At 37.6% G+C, this 26,742-nt stretch overlaps 1 protein-coding gene across 3 annotated transcripts in view; it reads right to left on the bottom strand.

Moving 5' to 3' along the window:
• The window catches only part of ttll7 (tubulin tyrosine ligase-like family, member 7), a 294,342-nt gene that overhangs the window by 40,677 nt on the left and 226,923 nt on the right, over positions 1-26,742 (bottom strand). For all 3 annotated transcript variants that reach the window (XR_007935957.1, XM_028811558.2, XM_051932480.1), the window contains exons 14-15: positions 22,385-22,471; positions 21,569-21,761 (exon numbers count right to left, since the gene is read on the bottom strand). Coding sequence is in view for 2 of the 3 variants with exons in the window: in XM_028811558.2 (XP_028667391.1) it covers positions 21,569-21,761; positions 22,385-22,471 (280 nt within the window). In the remaining variant the exon portion in view is untranslated. The remainder of the gene's footprint in view (positions 1-21,568; positions 21,762-22,384; positions 22,472-26,742) is intronic.

The following is a 26,742-nucleotide window of genomic DNA, read 5'->3' as shown; positions in this document are numbered from 1 at the left end:
TGAAGCTGTAGATTTAGTTCATTGAGCTTTCCAAATATGTCACTCAGGTAAGCAAGTTTCATCAGAAAGTTCTCATCACTAAACTTTCTTGCAACTTCATACTTGTGCTCCTGCTCCAAAAACATTCTTATCTCTTCTCTGAGCTCAAAAACTCGGGATAACACTTTTCCTCGTGACAGCCACCTTGCTTCACTGTGAAACAGCACAGCTTGATGTTCAGCTCCCATCTCCTCACAGATAGCAGAGAAAACTCTTGTTTTTAGTGGTCTGGTCTTTATTAAATTGACTACTCCTACAATGTCAGTCATAACCTCACTTAATTCAGAGGAAAGGTGCCTTGATGCCAGTGCCTCTCTATGTAAAATACAGTGTGTCCACTCAGCATTAGGTAAAGCCTTCTTTATAAGAGTCCGAAGTCCTTTTCTCATCCCTGCCATGGTCTGTACACCATCACTGCAAACACCAATGCAGTTCTCCCACTTTAGCCCATTCTCAGTCAGGAAGCAGTCTAGCATTTTGAATAGCTCTTCGGCTGTGGCTCTGTCTCTGACATATTTACAAAAAAGTAGATCCTCACACAGGGAATTTGTCATTTCAAAACGTACATAAGCAATAAACAAACAGTCTTTGTTGCTGTCAATTGCTTCATCAAATTGTAAGGCAAAATGTTTATCTTTGAGTTTTTCTACCAGCTGTTCTTTAAGATCGTCAGCAATGTCATTTATACGTCTAGCAACAGTGTCATTTGACAGAGGGATAGTTTTTATTTTTGCAGCACTTGCGTCATCCAGCATGACAGAGACCATGTCTAATACTGCAGGCAGTATCAGCTCTTCTGCTATGGTGTGGGGTTTTTTGCACTGAGCAATTTGGTACGCCACCTTATATGATGCCAACAACGCTCACTGGTTTACTGAAGTAGCAGTCAGAAAGCGGGATGATTGCTGGCAATATTCAACACGTTTTCGCTGAAAAAACTCAAGCGGCTTATCAGCGTGATTAGGGTGTAATGTCTTTAAGTGACGCCTTAATTTATTTGGCTTCATGCTGTCCGCTGCCAACATTTTTAGACACAGTAAGCACACCGGTCTTTCCTCGTCTCCCACCGTAGTCAGTGAAGCCAAGCGCTACATACGCTTTGTCATATTTCCTCGTCTTAGCTTTCGGGAGACTTTCGTTTGTCTCTTTATCTTCTTCTTTCTCCGCCTGTCTTCTCATCCCTGTTAAAAATTTTTTCATGATGTCACTTGAGGGTCTGCTACACTTCGTGTCTACACTTCATACTCATACTTTGTACTGTGTGCAAAGCGCGCATGCTCAGTGCAAACAAAACCCCTACACCACCGAGCGAATGCTCCCTGCGCACACTCTGCCAATGAGAGCGCCACTGCCCCTTAATGTAGTGGAGTGGTATTGCACTTTATTCTAGAACAGTAAAAAAAAATCAAAATAGAAAAATAAAAAAGCATGTTCCCCGAGGTCAAACGCGCGGGGGGCGCGCCCCACTATTTGAGAAGCACTGGGTTAAGATCAGGTGACTGACTTGGCCATTCAACAATGTTCCACTTCTTTGCCTTAATAAACTCCTGGGTTGCTTTGGCTGTATGTTTTGGGTCATTGTCCATCTGTATCATGAAATGCCGCCCAATCAATTTGACTGCATTTAGCTGGATTTGAGCAGACAGTATGTCTCTGAACACCTCAGAATTCATTCGGCTGCTTCTGTCCTGTGTCACATCATCAATAAACACGAGTGTCCCAGTGTCACTGGCTGCCATGCACACCCAAGCCATCACACTGCCTCCACCGTGTTTTACAGATGATGTGGTATGCTTTGGATAATGAACTGTTCCACGCCTTCTCCAAACTTTTTTCTTGCCATCATTCTGGTAGAGGTTGATCTTGGTTTCATCTGTCCAAAGAATGTTTTTTGCAGAACTGTGCTGACTTTTTTAGATGTTCTTTAGCAAAGTCCAATCTAGCCTTTCTATTCTTCAGGCTTATGAGTGGCTTGCACCTTGCAGTGCATCCTTTGTATTTACTTTCATGCAGTCTTCTCTTTATGGTAGACTTGGATATCGATACGCCTACCCCCTGGAGAGTGTTGTTCACTTGGTTGGCTGTTGTGAAGGGGTTTCTCTTCACCATGGAAATGATTCTGTGATCATCCACCACTGTTGTCTTCTGTGGACATCCAGGTCTTTTTGCGTTGCTGAGTTCACCAGTGCTTGCTTTCTTTCTCAGGATGTACCAAACTGTAGATTTTGCCACTCGTAATATTGTAGCAATTTCTCAGATGGGTTTTTTCTGTTTTCGCAGCTTAAGGATGGCTTCTTTCACCTGCATGGAGAGCTCCTTTGACCGCATGTTGTCTGTTCACAGCAAAATCTTCCACATGCAAGCACCACACCTCAAATCAACTCCAGGCCTTTTATCTGCTTAATTGATAATGACATAATGACGGACTTGCCCACACCTGCCCATGAAATAGCCTTTGAGTCAATTGTCCAATTACTTTTGAGCCCCTGAAATGAAGGGATCGTGTTCAAAAAATGCTTTAGTTGCCTCACATTTTTATGCAATCGTTTTGTTCACCCCACTGAATTAAAGCTGAAAGTCTGCACTTCAACTGCATCTGAGTTGTCTCATTTAAAATTCGTTGTGGTAATGTACAGAACCAAAATTAGAAAAAAGTTGTTATGGACCTAACTGTATGTTATCATCCAGTTGATGCTCGGAACTGACCAGCTCTATTTAATTTCAAAAGTAACAGGGGCGCAGTGGTGCTCAAAGAATGCTGGCAGTCACCTCCAGTTTGCCCTCTGGTGGTCATTCCGAGTGTCAACTGGATGATAACATGCATACAAGAACGTAAGATAACCCCCCAACCTACCCGGAGTTGAGGGGCTGGGCGGGGGGTGGGGGGTTTTGGGGTTAGGGTTGATTTCACCCTACAGTATTTTTAGTCGACCAATGAGAAACCTTGTAACAAGTTTCATGAAAATCACTCCAGCTGTTCGGATGTGATGCTGGGACATACACACATACATTGACTTTTATGTATACTGTACAGATTATAAAAACCTGACAATCAAACTTTTACTCCACATTTGATTTAATAATAGCATAAAACTGGGAAAATATATGCAGTTAAACTGATTAAATCTTCTGTATGATTTAAATTTTTGTTTGATGCCTACTATTTTAGTATGCTATTTTTAAACTGCATTGCATTGTTGGCCTTCATACACTTCACAACACCACATTTATGATATAATGCCACTCACAATGCAGTTATCTGCACTAAATAACAAAGTAGAAATGTTTGTTACTCATATCTGGAAAAAGCAAAGATTTCATATAATTTTAATCATATTCACCAACAAATACTCAAAGCTGTCAGAAAATAAAAGTCTCGTCCGTTACAGGAGATGGACGTCTGAAGCAGAGCTCCGTTAGCAGCGGCTTTATTTTCTCACGTATTTCTTATTATTTTGAGGTATCCTGTATTTACCCGATCCGAGGAGCTTCCACTACAGTATATAAACATGAGTAACAAGATGAGAGGTCAGAAAGAAACTTAAAGCTACATCAAAGTCAACATCAAAGTCTAGATAGAAATCAAGCCCAAGTACGAGGCACGGCTTCTCGGAGACTGACCTGGAACAGGCAGATGAATGCGCAGACTTCCTAGGACACCGCTCCACTGCATCGTCTCCAGTCGAGAGCGAAAATGGGAGCAAGGGTGCAAGTGATGCAGGTTACAATGGATCGCCAATTTCAGAAGATCACTCAAAACTAGAAAAGGCCTTGCAGTACGTACTCTCATCTACTCCTCATGAGCCCGAAGCATCGGCTATAACAGGGGCTGCAATTCCACCCGCGGAGCACGAAAGCCGAAACGATCTGTCCGAACTGAAGGAAATGATAACAACATTGGCCACGGCCACAGCTACAGCCATAAGTGAGCTTAAGAAGACAAACAAGAAACTGCGACAGGAGCTGCATCAGGATAACAAAGACCTGGAAATGCGTCTATTTAATCGTTTTGACGTGACCTTTAAAGGTTTAGTGGGGAAATTAGAGGAACACATTGAAGAAAATAGATCCAAACTGAAAAAACTTGCCGATCAGCTGGATGACGTTAAGCAGGCATTCACGGCTCGAACTGAAATAGCGGAACAATTGGCATCTAACGCCGATGAAAAAGCTACAGCTGCGAATTCCAAATGCAAAAAACTCGGAGACAGACTTGCGGCCCTGGCAGAAGGAATAATATTAAAATCGAAGGTCTACCTGAGAAACGAGAAAATACAAACCCAGTGAAATTTGCAGTAGAATTACTCTCTAACTGCGGTGGGTTGGCACCCTGCCCAGGATTGTTTCCTGCCTTGTGCCCTGTGTTGGCTGGGATTGGCTCCAGCAGACCCCCGTGACCCTGTGTTCGGATTCAGCGGGTTGGAAAATGGATGGATGGATTACTCTCTAAAATAATTGGAGATGACTTTAAATCAGATACCGAGATAGCAGCAGCTTATCGTATACACAGATCAAATACCTTTAAACCTAGGTCTTTTATTGTTCGCTTTGAGCGATTACGATGTAAGCTTGATGTGATGGCACTTCTCAGACACAAGCAAGAGATTATATTTGAAAATAATCTCATTCGTATTTTCCCTGACTTCTCACCTTCAACTGCTGCAAAACATGCAGCCTTCTTCAACATTAAACAGCTGTTACGGAAAGCCGATATCAAATACAGCCTCTTGTATCCCGCCAAACTGAAAGTGGAAGTTCAAGGCCAATATTACGTATTTTCCAGGAAGGAGGAAGCTGAAATGGAATTAAAGAAGCTATTCCCAACACTCTTTTGAAAGACTATAATGAGCCGTATCCTGTCATGGCATGGAAAGGAGTTATCACCTGCTGTCTGATCCACTTGTAAAGATATGGGTATTATAATTACACATCCTTTTCTCTACTTGGACGCTTTATGTTTATGTTTTAATTACAGTTATAGATGTGAGTGTGTGGAAGTAATTAAAGTAGGGTTTGTTCTTTTTTTTTTTTCTTTTAGTACCCTAAAGGAGACTGTTTAACATCATACCCTTGGTTTATTGTTATTTCTATTATTGCATTAGGATTTACTATGCTTATCCTAGACCACTTTTTAACACCATTCCCAGGGTTCATTATTTTATTATCTTAATATTTTAAAATTGCTGAAGATTATATTTTAAGCTTAAAGTCTGTTAATGATTATATTTTTGGCAGAAAGTATTTAGACTTTAGCTGCAATAGATATCTCTACTTTTTAATTCTCAAATGCCGCTGTGGGGGGGGGGGGGGGGTGGGGGGCTTGTTTTGTTTTGGACGTGCTCTGTCTCTTGGTATGTCAGAGGACTGGGACATTGTGAAGTGGGGTCTAGCCTCATGTGGAGAGGCAAAATGGGGGGGGGATATGGGGGGGAGAGAAGGAGAGCAGGCTATATCTAATCTATCCTTTTAATCCTTATAATTACAACTATCAACGCAACAATAGGCTGTATGGCAATAACTCGTGGGGAAATTGGAAATTAAGATTAAAACTGACTCACTACCAGTTAAGACTATAAAATGACATCACAACACTGCAAAGACAATTACGCAGTTTGTAACTGACCACAACTTATCAGACCCCTGGAGGTTTCTAAACCCAAACTCAAGAACATATTCGTTCTACTCACCAGTGCATCATAGCTACTCAAGAATTGATTATTTCTTTATAGATAATAATTTCTTGCCTACGATTAAATCTTGTAAATACGACACAATTGTTATCTCCGATCATGCACCTCTGGTCTTGGAGCTAAAATCATTATGCCCCTCACACTCACCTCACAGATGGCGTCTTAACCCACTTCTATTAGAAGACGAGAACTGTACAGAATTTATATCCAAACAAATCAGCTTCTTCCTAGAGACAAACACACCCTCAGAGGTTTTTACAGGAACACTCTGGGAAACTCTAAAGGCCTTCTTAAGAGGACAGATTATTTTATATCTTTCCCACAGAAATAAATTTAGAAACCAAGAAAGTGTCAGCGCTAAGAAGCGAAATTACTAGAATAGATGAAAAACAAGCCAGGCGTCCAAGTGAGGCTCTTCATAGGAAAAGGCAGGCTCTGCATACAGAACTCAACATCTTGACAACTAAAGAAACTGAACAACTTATTTATAAATCAAGACATCATTACTATGAATACGGAGAGAAAGCTAATAAGCTTTTAGCTCAACAAATCCACAAGCAAGAAGTTCGCAATGCAATCCCTGTAATCACCAACACGAATGGAGATGAAATCATTGACCATAAAAATATAATGCACACATTTACAGACTACTATAAAACCTTATATTCTATTGAGTTTAAAGAAGACAACAAACAATCTAATGCATTTCTGGATACATTACAGATACCACAAATAGATAATTTTAGTGCTGAGGAACTGGATAAACCTCTAACGCTATCACAATTACTAGATGCTATAAAGTCACTTCAAGGCGGGAAATCAGCAGGCCCTGATGGTTACCCTGTAGAATTTTATAATAAATTCTCCACTCAGCTAGCACCCCTCTTCATTGGCAACATTTACAGAAGCTAGTGACAATCAGATTCTACCTCAAACCTTTCGTCAAGCATTAATCACGGTCTTTCCTAAACAAAATAAGGACTTGTTAGAATGTGTATCATACAGACCAATTTCACTTCTGAATAATGATGTTAAGATACTCTCAAAAATTATAGCTAGAAGGATGGAGAAAGTGCTGCCTTTGGTAATATCACAGGATCAAACTGGATTTATTAAAGGCTGACATCTATCTTCCAATCTCCGACGTCTGTTTAATGTAATATATTCACCAGCAAAGTCAAACACCCCAGATATATTATTATCATTGGATGCAGAAGAAGCATTTGATATGATTGAATGGAACTACCTTTTCACTGCATTGGAGAAATTTGGGTTTGGCCCGAATATTTGTGCATGGATCAAACTACTGTATACCAATCCAGAAGCTTCAGTTTGCTTTAACAACATTTGTTCAGACTACTTTAAACTAGAACGTGGCACCAGACAAGGATGCCCCTTGTCACCACTGCTGTTTGCAATCACCATTGAACCACTGGCGGTCCACTGTCGAAATTCTTATCAGATAAAGGGGATTACCAGAGAAGGACTGGAACAGAAAATTTCTCTATATGCACATGATATGGTTTTATATATATCAGACCCAGAAAACACTGTACCTGCAGTCTTAACAGCACTTACAGAATTTCAAAAGATATCTGGTCTTAAAATTAATCTGAATAAAAGTATACTCTTTCCAGTGAATTCACAAGCATATCCATATTACTAACCGAGAATGCTAAACCGGATGGACGCAGGGACATCCAGCCATGGGCCGTAGCCGCAAAAAGACGTACTGTGCAGGCGCCCCAAGAAATGAGGCTCCGCGAGAGGTGGCCGCGACCACAGAAAAAAGGAGTGAGCACAGAAAAAAGGAGTCAAAGAAATGAGGCCCCGCGACCACAGAAAAAAGGAGTCAGCACAGAAAAAAGGAGTCAAACGCAGGCGACGCACGAAACCCATTGCACACGAAACTAGCACACAAAAAAAAAGAAGCCGCTCGCGCCCACCTGCAAGCCCCCCCAATACAGGCACCGGACGGGACACACACAAAGAGGACGATTCAACAAGCCCCTGGCACACAAAAAAAAAGAACCCAAAACCACCCCACCTACTCTACAAGCAACGGACGGGACACACACAAAGAGGAGGATTCAACAAGCCCCTGGCACACAAAAAGAAAGAAGACGCTCGCGCCCCACCAATCCTCCCCCCCCCCCCCCCCCCCCCCCCGCGCTCAGACGCCAAAAAAGCACACCGCGACGCACGAATCCCATTGCACACGAAACGGGACCCACACAAACAGGAGGATTTAACAAGCTCCTAACGCACCAAAAAAAAGAAGCCGTGACCGCCACGCCAGGCCCATTAGAGACGAGACATGGCACACGAAACGTTCACAACAACGACGAATCAGACCCACAAACACACTAACATCAATAAGAAGTGACACCCAAAGCCCCATTTCTAAAGGAACCGTCCATATTAAACATACGTCATCTCAACACCTTCACACTAGGCAGCATAGGTGGATCTCCTTACAATAAAGCACTATTAACCATTCAACTGCAGAAAAGGCTCCATATTAACAGTGAGTGCGATCCTCCTTATTACTTATCCATATTTCGCAGGCTGAAGAACAAACAAGTCATGAATACACGCTCACGGGTACAAAACGATTCGGCTCGGATAACGGGACCAAACACACGAACCCGCATGAAACAACAAAATACACGGCGGCGCATCTGCATTACATCCTACAATAGTTCATTTGATTTTGCATCTACCGGAGTAAATATCAGGTCAACAAAAGGCAATGACCCATACAGCTTTTGCGTATGTGGACAAATATTACATCGCATTAGAACGGTGCACCCTGAAACAAATCAAGAACACAAATATGCACAAATCACGTCGGCACCTACAAAGCGCTTCTGAAACCGCTGAAGAAAAAATGTCTCGGCTCCAAAAACACATGTCACTCCTTATTCCAAATACTGGTCCCAATCACAGAAACATCGGTATCCACTATGACAATGCACAGTAACAATGCACGTGACATCCGTCTTGCCACACTATTAATTATAGATGAATGTACAATGGCATCCAGTCACTTACTCAACACCATTGATAAACTTCTACAAACGTTGATGAATAATAATATTCCCTTTGCGGGAAAGGTACTTTTATTAGGAGGAGATTTTAGACAGTGTTTAACTATTACTCCACTTACAATGTGCTCAGCTATTGTTCAGTCCACCTTAAAATACGCGGACAATTGGCATTGCGTTGATGAATAATAATATTCCCTTTGGAGTAAAGGTACTTTTATTAGGAGTAGATTTTAGACAGTGCTTACCTATTGCTCCACATGGCATGCGCTCAGCTATTATTCAGTCCATCTTAAAATACGCGACGACGTCATATAAACAACACGAGACCGAACTACAATACATATACAGGCGCGAGACCTGATTGGTGATAATACGAAGAAACGAACAGTCCGCATATTAACAGTGAGTTCGATCCTACTTATTACTTATCCATATTCCTAACGATAAAGATCAAACAAGTCATCAATTCACGATCACGGATACAAAACTAGACGGCTCGAGTAACGGGACCACAAACACGAACCCGCATCAAACAAAAAAATTCACCTCGGCGCGCTTCTAAAACCGCAGAACAAAAAATGTTACGCGAACAATTGGCTTTGCTTTCTAAAGATACACTTGGTACAAAACATGCGATTTCCAGATCCCGAATATAACAATTGGTTATTACAACTAGAACATTGTACACTCACCAATACAGATGGACTTCACCCAGATATTATTACAATTCCTCAAACCTTCATCTGCGACGACTTACTTACGGAGATATTTGGAACAGCGGTCTCATTAGACCAAATGCCCCTTTTAACACAACGCACTATATTATGTCCAAAAAATATTAATGTTGATCACATTAATAACCAGGTCATTTCATTACTTCCTGGAGAGGCACAGCTCTTTCTAAGCTCTGACAAAGTTGACTCTGATGACGACAATGAACATCTGAATTTCCCCTTAGAATATTTGAACACTATTAACCCAGCCGGATTACCACAACACAATCTTAGCCTTAAAAACGGAACAATAATCATGCTATTAAGAAACCTTAACACTAAACAGGGTTTATGCAATGGCACACGTTTAGTCGTCAACACCATGACACACAATGTTATTCAAGCAAAAGTTCTTACAGGATCACATGCTAACAATACTGTTCTCATTCCTAGAATTGACCTTACGAGTTCTGACCTAGAATTACCTTTTACATTGAAACGCCGACAGTTCCCCATTAAACCTGCATTTACCATAACCATCAACAAATCACAAGGACAAACCATGGACAAGGTTGGCATCTACCTCTCTGAGCCCGTTTTTGGACATGGAGAACTTTATGTTGCCTTCTCACGTGTTCGACGTTCATCTGACGTTAAAGTTAAAGTTATAAATGCTCCATGCCAAGGAAGACTCATTCAAGGACAGGACACCATCTTTACTACTAATGTTGTGTACAAAGAAATATTCCAATAAACCATTACTCTGTGCCAAACACTGTATTTTTTGCTTTCTATATGCATCATCCACACCTGCACACTATTCTATATCTAATTCATACATCTCACTCTTTGTCATGCCCCAACGCCAGGGGTTGGTGAGCGAAGCGAGCAGGGGGCGGAGCCCCCTAGTAATATTAGATTGGACACCCTACCTTTTACCATAGCAGATCAGTTTAAATACCTAGGAGTAAATATCTTAAGTAAACATAAAGCTCTTTATCAACAAAATTTCGCCGTCTGTATGGAAAAAATTAAGCAAGACATGCATAGATGGTCCTCCCTTCATCTCACTCTAGCTGGAAGAGTTAATGTTGTTAAGATGAATATCCTTCCTAAGCTTCTTTTTTTATTTCAAAACATTCCAATATACATCAATAAAACATTTTTTAAGCAATCAGATTCAAACATAACCTCATTTATTTGGAACTCAAAACATTCACGTATCCGAAGAGCGACCCTACAAAGACCTCAGGCAGAAGGTGGCATGGCTCTACCTAACTTTCAGTTTTATTACTGGGCAGCAAACATAAAAGCTATAAAAACCTGGACAAAAGTAGATGAACATACACAGGCTTGGTCCGCAATAGAAGTAAAATCCTGCAGTACTTCTTTATATTCCCTGCTCTACGCTCCAATAAATGCAAGTTATCGCAAATATACTAATAACCCAATTGTGCTTCATTCACTCAGAACATGGAACCAATTTAGAAAGCAACTTAAGATGGAAAATCTTTTATCTGTGGCACCTCTGCAGGAGAACCACCTCTTTCAACCTTCACAAACATATCTAGTTTTTAATATCTGGAAAAGGTTTGGGATTAAACTGCTCAGAGATCTTTATATAGACAATATCTTTGCATCCTTTGAGCAATTACATTCCAAATTTAACCTTCCAGCTACACATTTCTTTCACTATCTTCAAATTAGAAACTTTGTTAAACAGAACCTGCCCGATTTTCCTCATCTCGTACCCTCCACCATGCTACAAAAAATACTGCTCATTTTCAAGGACTTAGACACCATTTCTGCAATATATAAAATTTTATTAGAGTCCCTTCCTTTCAAAGATCCTAGAGGACAATGGGAAAAAGATCTCTTAATTAATGTATCAGAAAAGGAGTGGAAGGTAGCAATGCAGAGAATTCACTCGAGCTCCATATGTGCAAAGCATAGAATTATTCAACTCAAAATTATATGTTGAGCTCATCTGTCTCACTTAAAACTGTCCAAAATATTTCCAGGGCAAGATCCAACCTGCGAACGCTGCAACCAAGCTCCTGCCTCACTGGGTCACATGTTTTGGGCCTGCACCAAATTAACATCATTCTGGACCAAAATTTTTAAGTGCATTTCAGACAGCCTTGGTGTCACAGTCCCTCCTAACCCATTAACAGCTGTGTTTGGTGTTCTTCCAGATGGATTTGAAGTGGAGAAGGACAAGCAAACAGTGATTGCATTCACTACACTTTTGGCACGCAGACTTATTTTGTTAAATTGGAAGAATCCTAACTCTCCTCTTATAAGTCAGTGAGAAACTCATGTTTTATTTTATTTGAAATTGGAAAAAATCAAATTCTCAGTTAGAGGATCTGTACAGAACTTTTTCAAAACCTGGCAGGATCTAATCAATAATATTTTAGAATAAGAAGAAATAATTATTTCTGCATTTCTATTCCTTCTCCATTTATCTTTATTGCCCTATTAAACTCAACAATTTAGGTATGTTTACAAGCTTTAAGTATTACCCCTTTGGCCATGCTCTCCTTCTCAGGGGTGGGGTTTGATTTGTTTTCAATCCTATTTTTTGTAAACTTTGATCTATTTGTACGGGATGATTACAATAAAATTAATTTAAAAAAAAGTGCATTGTTGAGCAAATTGAACTGCCTTCCTGAACTAACGTGGTCAACAAAACATTCATTTGTCTTCAGTACATAAACAATGTATTACATTATGATATATTATTGTTAACAGCAACATTTATTTATACAGCACATTTTCATACAAATGATGTAGCTCAAAGTGCTTTACAAGATGAAGAAAGAAAAAAGAAAAATATAAAAATAAGATTAGGCAATACAAAGTAACAAAGAATAAAGTAAGGTCCAATGGCCAGGAGGACAGAAAAAAAAAAAAAACTCCAGGGGCTGGAGAAAAAAACCAAAATCTGCATGGGTTCTGAGGCCATGAGACCACCCAGCCCCCACTGGTATTCCACCTAACATAACATAAATTAAAGGCTATTTAACAGGGAGGCACTTGAAATGTAATTTTCTGTTTAGATTCTAAAGAGTAAATTAATGCTTCTTAATGTAACTTTACCATTAATTACAGTCCTGGCTGATTTTACACAATATTGAAACCCCAGTTTTGCACTTCTGGTGCCTCATATTGGGTTGCTTCTCTCCTTGTTGTTGTTATGCCACTGTAATTTTAATCATACAACAACAGGCTTAATTAATATGTAGTAATGAATTTATTAAAATTGTTATTTTTTAAAACTTAAAGAAAATCATAAACCTTAAAGAAATCATTTGTATATTTGAGTCCTAAAATACAACCATGCTATGCTTCTTTTGTAATACCATCCATACATTTTAACATTGCAAATCTTTCTTACTCAAGGCCTTCAATTGTGTATACAGTGGAACCTCGGTTCACGAATGTCTCGGTACATGTACAAATCGGTTTATGACCAAAAAGTTCGCCAAGCTTTTGCCTCGGTTCACGACCACACTCTCGGTATACGAACAAGCCATTTTCCCTTTCAGTTTGTACATGTTCAGTCTCTCCCTGTGCACTTCCTGTGCAGCGAGCAAGAGAGAGACAGCGAGAGAGTGTGACACACACACACAGGCAGCGCGAGAGAGCACACACACAGGCAGCCCGAGAGAGAGACAGACGCACACACACAGGCAGCGCGAGAGAGAGACGCGCACACACACAGACAGCGCAAGATAGAGGGGGCTGGATGCATAAGGTAGGAAGGCAGTTAAAGAATGCACAGGGCTTGATTTTGTTTTCACTTCTGTTTACAGAGATCGGCTCGTAGCGTGCATTGTTGCAATGTTACTTTTCTTGGTGGTTTATTAAATTACAGATTTTTTTCAAATGTTCATTTTTTTTCCCTGTGCTTAAAACTCATTAAAAAAAGTGTTTTTAGCCAGCGGTTGGTAGCGCTGTAGTGCGAACTATTGCAGTGTTAGTTTTCTCTGTTGTTCAAGGTTTTCTCAGTGTTATTCAATGTTTTTACATTTAGTTTACTATTACGCTGTGCATTCTATGGTTTAATTAACTATATTTGTGCTTAAAAACTTAAAAAATATATATATTTACACACAGTTTGTATGGTCTGGAACGGATTAATTGTATTTACATACAATCCTTTGGGGGAAATTGCTTCAGTTCACAACCAAATCGGTTTACAACCAGAGTTTTGGAACGAATTATGGTCGTGAACCGAGGTTCCACTGCACGAGGAAATCGCATGCATTAAAACTTCCTTTGTAAGCATTCACAGTGTAAACTTTGGTTCTATTCAAAATATTTGAAAATATTACCATTACACATACAATTGGCCATGACTGCATGTAGCCTACAAGAATACAGTACCGGCATTTTTTTCTGCTGACATCATTTGATTCAAACATAAAAGTAAATAAATTCAATATTATAGTGATTGCAGTTTACAACAAATGATTAGGCTTTTGAACGGACTTGAATCCGTTGTAGCTATTTTAATTCCACATACCAGGAAATATGGATCTTATGGAGTAGCAATTATTTAAAAATCTAAGCTATACAATTCTTTGATTTCATAAAATCATACAAAATTACAGAATAATTGTTGTCGATTTTTAAAATGAATGTGCAGTTCAAATTTAAAACCATTGTACTCAACATAATGTATAAATAAAAAAAGCATATTAAATTGCTTTACATAGACGAACGATATGAATAATAAGAAATGTGTGAAATGGTTTTTTGAATGTTAAAAGCCACCTTTACAACAGACAGAAAGTTTCAATACAGTTGTCAATGCATTTCTGACAAAAAAACAGAATGATGAGCTATTCACTAATGCAAAATAAAAATATTCAGTTTCAGGTATGGCTTACATTTTCCCATACCACAATGGGACAGTGCATCTACAAATAAATCATCAAAGACTTAAAATAACTATTTTCATGGTCTCTGAAATGTTAGCATCAATGTTCACAGCAACCAGCAGTGTTAAACAATAAAGACTAAGATTATACTCATATTTGCTAGGAAAACTTACATGAATGATTATTTTTCAAAGAGATTTGATCTTTTATAAATGGGCCCCAAGAATTAGATGTGCAATTGAAAGAGAAAAGAATACAAATAAATTTTCTTTTTCATTTTTCTATGCATGATGGGGTATTTGTTCCTTGTACAATGTTATATTGCTTTTTGAAGTTTCGTGTCATGTGATACAGTGCATCTGGAAAGTATTCACAGTGCATCACTTTTTCCACATTTTGTTATGTTACAGCCTTATTCCAAAATGGATTAAATTCATTTTTTTCCTCCGAATTCTACACACAACACCCCATAATGACAACGTGAAAAAAGTTTACTTGAGGTTTTTGCAAATTTATTAAAAATAAAAAAACTGAGAAATCACATGTACATCAGTATTCACAGCCTTTGCTCAATACTTTGTCAATGCACCTTTGGCAGCAATTACAGCCTCAAGTCTTGTTGAATATGATGCCACAAGCTTGGCACACCTATCCTTGGCCAGTTTCGCCCATTCCTCTTTGCAGCACCTCTCAAGCTCCATCAGGTTGGATGGGAAGCGTCGGTGCACAGCCATTTTAAGATCTCTCCAGAGATGTTCAATCGGATTCAAGTCTGGGCTCTGGCTGGGCCACTCAAGGACATTCACAGAGTTGTCCTGAAGCCACTCCTTTGATATCTTGGCTGTGTGCTTAGGGTCGTTGTCCTGCTGAAAGATGAACCATCGCCCCAGTCTGAGGTCAAGAGCGCTCTGGAGCAGGTTTTCATCCAGGATGTCTCTGTACATTGCTGCAGTCATCTTTTCCTTTATCCTGACTAGTCTCCCAGTCCCTGCTGCTGAAAAACATCCTCACAGCATGATGCTGCCACCACCATGCTTCACTGTAGGGATGGTATTGGCCTGGTGATGAGTGGTGTCTGGTTTCCTCCAAATGTGACACCTGGCATTCACACCAAAGAGTTCAATCTTTGTCTCATCAGACCAGAGAATTTTCTTTCTCATGGTCTGAGAGTCCTTCAGGTGCCTTTTGGCAAACTCCAGGCGGGCTGCCATGTGCCTTTTACTAAGGAGTGGCTTCCGTCTGGCCACTCTACCATACAGGCCTGATTGGTAGATTGCTGCAGAGATGGTTGTCCTTCTGGAAGTTTCTCCTCTCTCCACAGAGGACCTCTGGAGCTCTGACAGAGTGACCATCGGGTTCTTGGTCACCTCCCTGACTAAGGCCCTTCTCCCCCGATCGCTCAGTTTAGATGGCCGGCCAGCTCTAGGAAGAGTCCTGGTGGTTTCGAACTTCTTCCACTTACAGATGATGGAGGCCACTGTGCTCATTGGGACCTTCAACGCAGCAGAAATTTTTCTGTAACCTTCCCCAGATTTGTGCCTCGAGACAATCCTCTCTCGGAGGTCTAAAGACAATTCCTTTGACTTCATGCTTGGTTTGTGCTCTGACATGAACTGTCAACTGTGGGACCTTATATAGACAGGTGTGTGCCTTTCCAAATCATGTCCAATCAACTGAATTTACCACAGGTGGACTCCAATTAAGATGCAGAAACATCTCAAGGATGATCAGGGGAAACAGGATGCACCTGAGCTCAATTTTCAGCTTAATGGCAAAGGCTGTGAATACTTATGTACATGTGCTTTCTCAATTTTTTTATTTTTAATAAATTTGCAAAAATCTCAAGTAAACTTTTTTCATGTTGTCATTATGGGGTGTTGTGTGTAGAATTCTGAGGAAAAAAATTAATTTAATCCATTTTGGAATAAGGCTGTAACATAACAAAATGTGGAAAAAGTGATGTGCTGTGATACACAGATACACTGTATGTTATTATAAACCATAAACTGTCCGGCATAGGATTGAGCAAGGCCCTTAACCTGAAAATTGCTTCAGGAGTGCTGCACAATGGCTGGCCCTGTGCTTTGAACCCTAAAGGTCATGCGAAAAGACAATTTCCCCTCGGGGGTTAAAAAAGTACTGCATATGAAATCAAAAAATCTAAATCAAAACGAACCAGAGGACTGGGTATGTTAACATCTGAGTTTTTTTTTTTTATCAAAGACAGCATATATGTAACAGGAAGTCAGGAATTAGAGCATAAAATTGATACACAGCAATAGATATAATAGAAAGAGAGTTATTTCCATTATGCTATTTTTTGTTGCAGATTGGTGTCAGAATATTTTCTGATTTTTTTTTATCACCATCACTGGCACTGTTCACAACCTGGCATGAGAACTTTTAACATAAGAATGAATTAGCAAAGACAAGATAGGAGATGCAGATGAGACCTTTACCAAATTAGACATTAAACTAAGGACAAAACAGTTAGAAAGCAATATTGAACAGGAGTCTTACAGCTGGAGAACTATTAAATAATATATAATAATAATACTGCTCATAAAATGCAAAAAAACAAAAACAAACTATAAGTAATTGTAACTATAATTTAAAGTTTTGTAATAGTGTTAATAGTACTGTACTTAAAATAAAGTTTAATTGCTTGAGTGATGGCTTCCTCAATGATGCACATCATATGTCACTAAGCCAAAGCTGACAAGTCAAATAAAATGTTTTGGCCCACGAGCAGCATAAAAGCTTCATCCCTTTGTAATTACCATAAGCTGGAGCTCACAAACACAATCCAATTGTGCATCAAGCAACATTGAGGGTCATAGTAGACATGCCGATTTGATCAAAGAAACACTCTAGAGGCACTCATTTCAGTTTTAGATGTCACAAACCGCGTATTGACTGTCTGGTGGTAAAAAGTGGGCACAAAAAAGAACAAGTGAAGACATGACTGATCTTTGCATTTCTTTTATCATCAAGCTGACCATTGCTCAAATAAAGTAATGCACGTCTAAACTAAGAGGAGTTTACTCGGAACACTGCATACATTAGAATGTCATTTTTGGTATAGTTTTTTTTAAGTACAACTATTCTTTTATCTAGTGTGTTTTAATTTATTGGTTGACTTTTGTTACAAAGCATTGGTGAAGCCCCAAAAGGGGAATTTGAGGTACAACACTTCTGTAACTTCCCAATTAATTAAAAAATTGGATGCATACCAAGATGTGATCAGCAAAGTGAAAATCTCTGACTAAAGATGAATTTCTGCAGGAACACTCAGGTGTGTTCTTAATCAAATATTCTGCTTTAGTAAAATCATACAGCACATAATGAGTGGCAAGGTTAATTTTTAAATAAGCTAATAAATGATATTTGAAGGAAACAAAATGCCATTTAAAGAAAGTCATACTAGTTCCTAAAAGTTGATATAAAACCTTGAGAAAAAAAGTGCAATAAAAATATTTGTAAGCCTTGGCAGGGTCAGTATAAATAAAAATAAAAATAGCTCTTACATTATACTTGTTTCAGTGAAAAGAAAGATAACCCAGTACTGACCACCATGGTGAATGCACAGAGACAAAATTAACAATATGTACATACGGATGTGGGATTGAATGAAATTGCATCGCAGGCACTCATGTGCCACCTACTCAGCACCTATGCTAATGCGATTATCAAAACATTAATAGAGCAACTTATCATTTCTGCTTCTTTTAGATAGTGTTTCCTAGACTGCAACACTCAACACCATCATGATGTCAGGGTTTATGGGTCTTCATATAATATATCAGAAAAAGTGATCTTAGAAATTTGTACTGACAACATTTTTAAGAATCTTTAACATTGGTTTCATTTTCTTAGAATAATAAAGTGTGGAATAAACAGGTAAATACACATGTAACAGTGTTTTATAAGCTCAATGACTGTGTCATACGGAAACACATGTGCATACCGTAAGAAGAGCCTTGTGAGGTTGTTGAACACCGTAAACAAAGATGAAGATGCACCTCTTCTGATGTCATTAGACCAGGATCAGACCAGATCATTTTTAGGTCAAAAAAGACTATGCAACCCCAGTCAACCAGTCAATGAAGCATTTTGTTTGTTGCCAAGATTTTATCTGACTGGAGTACATGTTCCAAATTAAGTAAATAAACACATTTAAATTATTTTCAGTTTATTGTCTTTCTGTTCAACTGATTCAAAAATGTGTGGATGGTTGCATATTGTTTTTTTGTAAAGCTGTATTTATGCCTGAACATTTATTCATCAGTGTTTCAATCTGATTAATCCAGCTCATGGCTGTAAGGACAAAAATACTGATGATAATTTAGAATTTTAAAACCACATCTAACATTAATTCACATTATTAGCCAAAAAAATGTCTAATACATTCAACTGACATGCTCAATTTCCCCGAAGGGAAATTGTCTTTTCGCATGATCTTAGAATTCAACAACTCTATTACAAAAACATTTTCAGTGATTACTCCTAGTTTGTACACCAAATGCTATAGGAACTCACGTTAACAGACTATCAGGTAAGAGACTTTGGCACAGTTATAATAACACCTACTGTATTTCATATAGCATAATACTGTACAACTATCACATCTGAATGATGTATAAGTTGACAAGCCAGAAAGTTAATGTAAGCAGTCAAAAAAGAACACTATCAATAAATGTCTTGCATTTGCAGCACATAGTTTTCTCATTATTTATGCAAAATTTTCAATTTTAATAGTTTGTTTATACAGAGCAACTGAAATATGGTATTCATATGAATTCATATTACATTGTAAGGTGATTTAAAAACAAAGTTTATGTTGATTTTGGATTTCAGTTCCCAAGGCTCAGAACCTCAACCATTATTTAAAAATATTCTGTAATCATTTTAAGTGTAATCATTTTTGGTTATTGTTATTTCCGGCTGGCAATCCACAAAGGAATTTAAAACTACCATTATATTTTGATGTTGTGTGATTTCACATTGGCCATTCCTTGCCCCTGAAAAATTCAGGACTGCAGATTTAGTAATATCTCAGATCTATTAATTTATTTAGGAAAGCCAGGCAATGACCAGCAATGGCCATAGTAACTGGAAACAAATATGGCTGAGGCCACGAAAGACAAACAGAAAATGGAAGTGGCAATGATAGCAGAGCTAGTAGCAGTAGTAGTACAAAGTAGAGTGAACAAGATGGCACTGAACTGATGTCACCATTATAAAATGAACAATGCTGAATAGAAATAAACAAAATTCCTAAGAATAAAAAATCAAGAATCATTTCCAATAGGATCTTTTAATACCATGTGCTGCATTTTTATCTCCCTAAAGCTAATTTAATTTGGATAACCCAGCAGTGATTTAACAGTATACCACATCATTTTTTCATTTTCTTTTTTTCTATTCCTACTAGTCGAGAGAGTTATAACAATCAATGCTTTATACTAGTGTCAAATTACACATCACATTCAAAAATAAACCCCTTAAATAAATTAGATTATTTCAGCACTGTACCTATAATGACAAGAAAAAAGTTGAGAAGATAAATAAGCAATTAATGAACAAAACCAACAATAAGCTCACCATAAACAATCCAGTTCAGTAAACTGTATGCTGATGAAATATGTCTAAAGTCCATATCAGATTACACAATTTTTCCAGTGACTGATCTTAGCCTTTATTTGCTTAGAGAGGTAGAGGCAGTCCCATGAAGCTAGTCTACTGATGTGACATACCCAGAGACTCACTCCAATTAGTCTGCAACTCGCTCTGATAAAAATCACACAGCTTTGATTTTGGCTTTAGATTTTGGCTCTGCTTGACAGCTGACAACCATTGAATGCTCATCCAGAAATACAAAGCATAAAATATAGCAACAAGAAATAAAGAACATGCCTGTTTTGTACTTCACAAACAGAAAAAAGGCTCTTGTTACTGATGTCTTGTGTTTTTTATGGACTAAAACAGAAAGAAAAAAAAAGGCAGAGACTGCGTCTGAACTTGCTGTACCTGTTAACCCTTCAAATAACCTGTTAGGCCTTCAAATATCACCAGCTTCTTCAGGGCAGCACGTTATTGCCTGTCACATCTGTACTGGAAACTCAGCACTCAGTCAGTAAATGTGACATGGGCAGCAATTTTCAGTTATATTAATTATCATGGTCTGGTGATGTGATCAGTTGGCAAATCTGACATCTGAAATATGACTAGAAATCATGTAATGTGACATCAGCTTAAGCTGCCAACACAAACAGATGAATGCAGATGTAGAATATAATCGATGAGCAATACAAATGAAACTAGTTTAGCCTCACCAGTTAACAACTTCCTGTAGTATTCCCGGATATTCACTGCTAAACTCTTGTGTTAATCTTAGATGACATTGTTTCTAAAGATGTAATCTAAATGACTTTTATTTCCTGAAACACAAAGGCTTTACTCTGTACATTTCACAGTAAGGGGTTTTTAAACTTGTCGCCACTTTGTCACTCTACATGTCTAGAAATACTAAACATTATGACACATTCACAGATGTTGGATACACAAATGGGAAAACAAAAAAAAATAAATTACATGATTCTTATGTTTCGACCTTATAGAACCTAAAATACAAATACTGCTGTGAATGTTCAGTTGTGTGTTGTAGGGAAATGGCCTTGTACTTAGCACATAGCTATGTGGTACACAGACAAGGCCTGACAATACATTAACTCAATAATGTATTTTACCTGTGCCAGATTCATGTTTCCTATTACATAAACTTTTTTTTCAGTTGTGCAGAAATATATTTTCTCATGAAAGTCAAATGATCCTACAAGCATAATATATGCCTTTTAAAAGAGCTTCATACAAAAGAAGCACTCCATTTTGAAAAGAAGTGACATTTTTATTAAATATTTCATGGTCTAAATACTTATGTTTTTAATATAAAGTTATGTATGTGCCTTATAATGCGGAGAATTGTTTAGTGTTAGACAAATGGTGCAATATGACGTATTAACTATCCAGAAAATGTCACTATATACAACTTAAGAGAAAAGAAAGAAAATCTGAACTCTTGAATTCTCTAAAGTGCAATTCAATACTTTAAACACTTCTCTTCTGGATTTTTTGTTGCCACTGTAATAATAAATGAAACGATTAAAGACAAAAATGTTCGATCTTACTGGACCGTTCAGGTGATTTATTCTTGTCTTCTTCAAGGTCATATGAAACTTTCTTTTCTTGTTTCTCTAATACATCTTCATTTTCAAATTCTTCCTCTGAGGCCGAAGAACTGCTGTTGTTACAACTACTGTTACTACTGTACTCCTTTTGCTTCTTTGGTGTCTGAGTAGTCTCTGGCATTGAGCACAATTGCTGAAATTATAAGTTAAGTAGGTTAAAGATGCAAAGACATTTTGACAAAAAATGTAGAATAAACCCCTACTATGAACTTGCAGATTCACATACAGTATATCTATGTATTTTTAATATTTTAGATTTAAAACATTCCCTTAGTATACAGTACCTTACATATTTTAAAGTCAGTAAAAGCAATGACATGCATTAAGGTAACAGATTCTAAAGTTATACTGAAGCAAAGTAATGCATTTGGGAATTTTTAGCTCTCCAATAACTAAGCCAGCAAGGAAACTTTAATTCATTTTAGTTTTTGACTTAAACCTGAATAGCACAGAGAGTATTCAAACTATTTTAATTTACAATCTATATCAATCAGCAAGATTCCTAAAATCATCACATATTCTACTGACAAGCACAAATGATGTGAAGTATATACAGTAAGTACAGTGATTATATTTTGATAAGGACTATAAATGAATGTAAGAAGCAGACAGATTCCAACACTGCTTAATCTAACAGTCACTGCATCATGTTTCAAAAACAACATTAATTAGGCAGAAAAACCAGACTTCATGTTGAGCTGATTTAAGTGATTAAGCAGTAAAGCAACAAATGTGAAGCAATAAATAGTCTTATACCTTAGGCCCTTTTTGCCTTGTTGACTTTCCCATGAGTTTTTCATCATCTATCTCACACTGCTCCAGGAGATCTAATATGTCTTCCTCCTACAAATAGTAATATTAAAGAAAAAAAGCTTTATGTGTGAACTTCATAGATTATTATTATTGATTTTTATGTTTTAATAAATGAAAAAATATTTTTTAAGATGAAAAAAATGTTCTTAACTTGATTATACAGCAAATTTGCTAAATAGAAGGCAAGACTTTTTAAAAATAACTGTATGACCTGAAAAGAATGCACTAATTCCTAAAGCTCCTAAGAGAACATACACATTTAAGAGAAGTCTAAAAGTCAAATATGTGTAAGAAAGACATAATTTTGAAATTGTCAGTAAATCAATTTTCATTTCATATAATCCCAAAGTTAGAAATTCACATTATACCTAAAATACTAAACCAATGAACTAAACCAGTGGTTCTCAGGTTCAGCCCTGGAGGACAACTATGGCTGGAGGTTTTCATCCCATCTAATGTCTGAGTTTAATTGAACTCCTATTTATTTAAGCAAACCATTATTTCCCTGGTTGATATGCTTTGTCTGGTGTCAATCCTTGTGTCAATCCAGAAATTACAAAACTAGGTTTCTAAATGTTTATTGCTTCTAGCAAGCATTTATGTATGTTACATGGGGAGATTTGTAGGTAGCTGTTTTCATATTTTGGTTTTGAAGATTCTCCTACCTAATGCTTTTCCAGGAAGGTATTCCATAAAGCACACTTACCTTTACATTATTTGCTTAGCAGACACTTTTATCCAAAGTGACTTACAAAACAGGTCAACATAATCGAGAAAACATCATTCTAGGGGACTGTTTGTGAACAAGTGTTACAGGACATGGCTAAAAAATTCATCATCACAAGAGCTCAGAGCAAAATACAAGTTAGTTGCAATTCCTAGATTACAAAACCTAAAAGTTAGAAATAAATTCACCAAACAAGACAGTTTTCCAACACTACAATACATTGAGGGAGTTGGAATTTTGATGGGGGTGGGCAGTTCATTTACCGGCTAGGAGCTACAAATGAAAATAGTCTGCATTAAAATTTGATGCCATGGTGAGGTCTTGAGTGGTCAAGGAGGAGCACATGACCTCCCTCACAAGTGTTTCCGTATATTTATACAGTAGGTGGTGACCTGTTGACTACTCTGTAGTCAAGCATCAAGGATTGTTAAAGCACAGTACAGACCCCTTGGCATTTCTTGACATCCACAGATTTGTAAAACCCAACCTTTATGGTCAATTTGATTAAAACCATACATTGTGAAGTAAGCTCAGAACAGAAAATGCCCAACCATTGTGCAAACTGCATCAAGTTGTGTTTCCTTTAAGGTAAAGTTTTTTTCCTGGCCATAACACAATCAAGGAGGCTTTTACCTGCTGGTTAAACCTATGTAAAAAGCATTTACCGAATGTTTTATTAGTGATACTTGATAACATTCTTGCTTCTCAAATGTCATAGGCACACATGTGCAAATAATGTTACCGCCAAGCTCATTAGATTCTGACTATGTAAAATATAAATCATTCCATATCATCAATGTACAGGTAAGTGCTTTGAAATGACATTGATGTGCATGGCTGGTTGTATTGTACAATCAGTAATTCTGCTCAAAGTTGCCCCCCACTCCCCCTTCAACAGTGGCAGAAGCAGCAGCTTTTTTTTGGTTGCTAAATGCACAATATATATTTACATATAAATGTATATTCAAGCAGTTCTTATGCATGTTCTTGAATATAATTTTTACTTTGTGACAAGTTTATATTGTTAGTGAATACACAATAATTTTAAGTGTTTGACATTCACAAACTAGCATGTTTTCAATCTGACTAGGCAATTCAAAGGAAACTATCTTTTAATAAAAATAATACCATTATTATTTAATTATTCAATGCCCAAATTCAGAACTACATCAGTCTGCTGCAGATTGCCACACAGCATCTCTCGGTTTCTTATTAAGAAATGCATGTCCTTTTTTGTATTATTATATTTCAGTATAATATATTACTTACTAGCCATGTGCACACAACTATGTTGCGCGTGTTAAAGTTGTCTGTGAAGGGCTCCCTGTTTAAAAGCGGCTGCGAGTCGTGAACTGGGCCCTTTGTCGCACAGCATTATGATTTTTTATAAGGGAAACAAAATTACAAAACAAAACCCTTGGACATTGATTCGATAGGAACGGCCTACTCGGAATCACTGTCCGAATAGTAATTATGTGGTGGGGAAGGAGCATTTCTGCTTCTCTCCGTTCACAGTCTGTCTTGTTTTCACGACGCTGTCGTTTCCTCTCACGATCTCTTCTCAAGTTTTCTCCAATCTTGCAGGTTGCTTTGTGGCAATACAAAGAGTAAGGAAGAACCAATGTTTCTTTCTTGAACTCCAAACGCCGACTGATGGAAAATCACAGAAGTGTGTCCGACTTATATACTCTGACTGCCGACTCCAAGAAGCGGGTGAACATTCGATTTGGATGAAGTGCTGCCAACGACGGTGGATAGAAACAGAAAAAACCACAGTCTCGACAACGAAGCAGGTGTCGACGCCAGATCTAAACACAAAGCACGGTGTTGACGCCAGATCTAAACACAAAGAGTGGTATCGACAGTGTTTGTAAAGAAAAGTAATAACCAAGGCAGTGTCAGGGGAACATGAATTCGCGGACAAACAAAGATCAAGATCCAAATGAAGATTATATATAAAGATTAGTTAATTTAAAGCACAACAATTTATTTAGTTTGAATGTCTGTGTTTTGAGGTGTGACTGGAGTACTACAGTCTTCAGTACTATAAGCCTGGAGGAGATTCTTAATGCAATGCCTATGTTTTAGCTGTCTCTCTACTGCCATCTAGTGCTTCTTCTTCTAATTCATTCGCGGACAAACAAAGATCAAGATCCAAATGAAGATTATATATAGAGATTGTTCAGCTGCTGAAATGTCCAGCACTGTTACATGTTCTTCTAAGTTATAACAATTAAATAAAACTTTTCCAAATTATCCCATTATACACACTATACTTCCAATTAACTTAACACATAACGTCATAGACACTCAATCTGTAAATGTTACACTCTCTTCTGTGCTTATTGAGTCATGATGGATGTTTTTGACTATAGTGATTTGAGGATTTTTAAATACCTTAAGTGCGCGCATAATCATGGTTGCCTAAGGTTCTGTTGAGTTCACAAGAAATGCTTGCCTTCGTTGAACCTACTGATCCTTGATTGTAAGATGAGGCCTATTCAAGCAAGGCTTACTCAGCTGTCTTGATTTCATAAGTGTGCTTTGTGGAATGCCCCCAGGTGTTCTGTTTTTTTAAGTAGTATCTTTTTCTAATAATCAGTTAGTGGGTGTACTATATCCTTTTGGCATTCAATACCATTTGCCTTGGTGTCTATTCAATGCATCATTATTTGTCATTATTAGGATACAATTAAGGGTGCAAACTCCACAAGAAAAAGCTGAATTAAAAAAAATGCAAAAAATAAGTAAGCTTTTAAAGTTATTAAAAAAGTTATTTAAAAAGTACAAATATTTCTAATTTTCAAATAAATGTTAATCTCACATTACTATGCTTTTCTAAATGCAGAATAATAGAAGAAAAGAACACCAATTAATTAAACAATGAGATTAATTAGAAAGAAAATGACTCACTAATTTTGAAACTGTTTGGAACATAAATTTGCAGCAATAGTAGGTCCCCAGGACTGAACTTAAGAATTATTGCACCACAATCTTGTAATCTGTTTTTTGGCATTTCTAGTATTCACTTTTGTTCTTTTGGCATACATATAATTTGCTTTTCTATACTTTTTGAATTATTTTAATGTCATTTTAGTGACACTATTTGTGTTCTGTTTCCAGGATGGTCTTCATCATTTTGGCACAATCTTTTCATAGTTACATCTATATTTGAAGTAGCTCTGACATGAGGTATCTTGTCATCATGGCTCCACCTATATAAGATAGTGAAACACAGCTTCTGCCATCCATGAATTGGATGTCTTCTTTAAAGACACTTTTAATATTAATGGAAGCTACTAGGAGCTTCACATAGAATTTAGTGTTAACTCTTGCTTTGATTATTACATCTGTTTAATATCTCTGGTTCTGTTTTGTTTCAATTTTTGTTTGCTTTCCTGGTTTCTGACCCCTGTTTTTAGACTGCATTCCTGCGATAGCCTTCCTGTCTACATCCTGGTTGCAATTTCCTGCCTACTATCTTACTTGTTTCTAAGCATAGAGTATAATTTTTTAGCATATTAAGATAAGTAACATACTATAATTTAACATTCTCAAAGCCACTTACACGCTA

The sequence above is a fragment of the Erpetoichthys calabaricus genome, chromosome 10 (assembly GCF_900747795.2).
Source record: "Erpetoichthys calabaricus chromosome 10, fErpCal1.3, whole genome shotgun sequence".
Classification (NCBI taxonomy): domain Eukaryota; kingdom Metazoa; phylum Chordata; class Cladistia; order Polypteriformes; family Polypteridae; genus Erpetoichthys; species Erpetoichthys calabaricus.
This window is presented reverse-complemented; position numbering and strand designations above follow the sequence as displayed.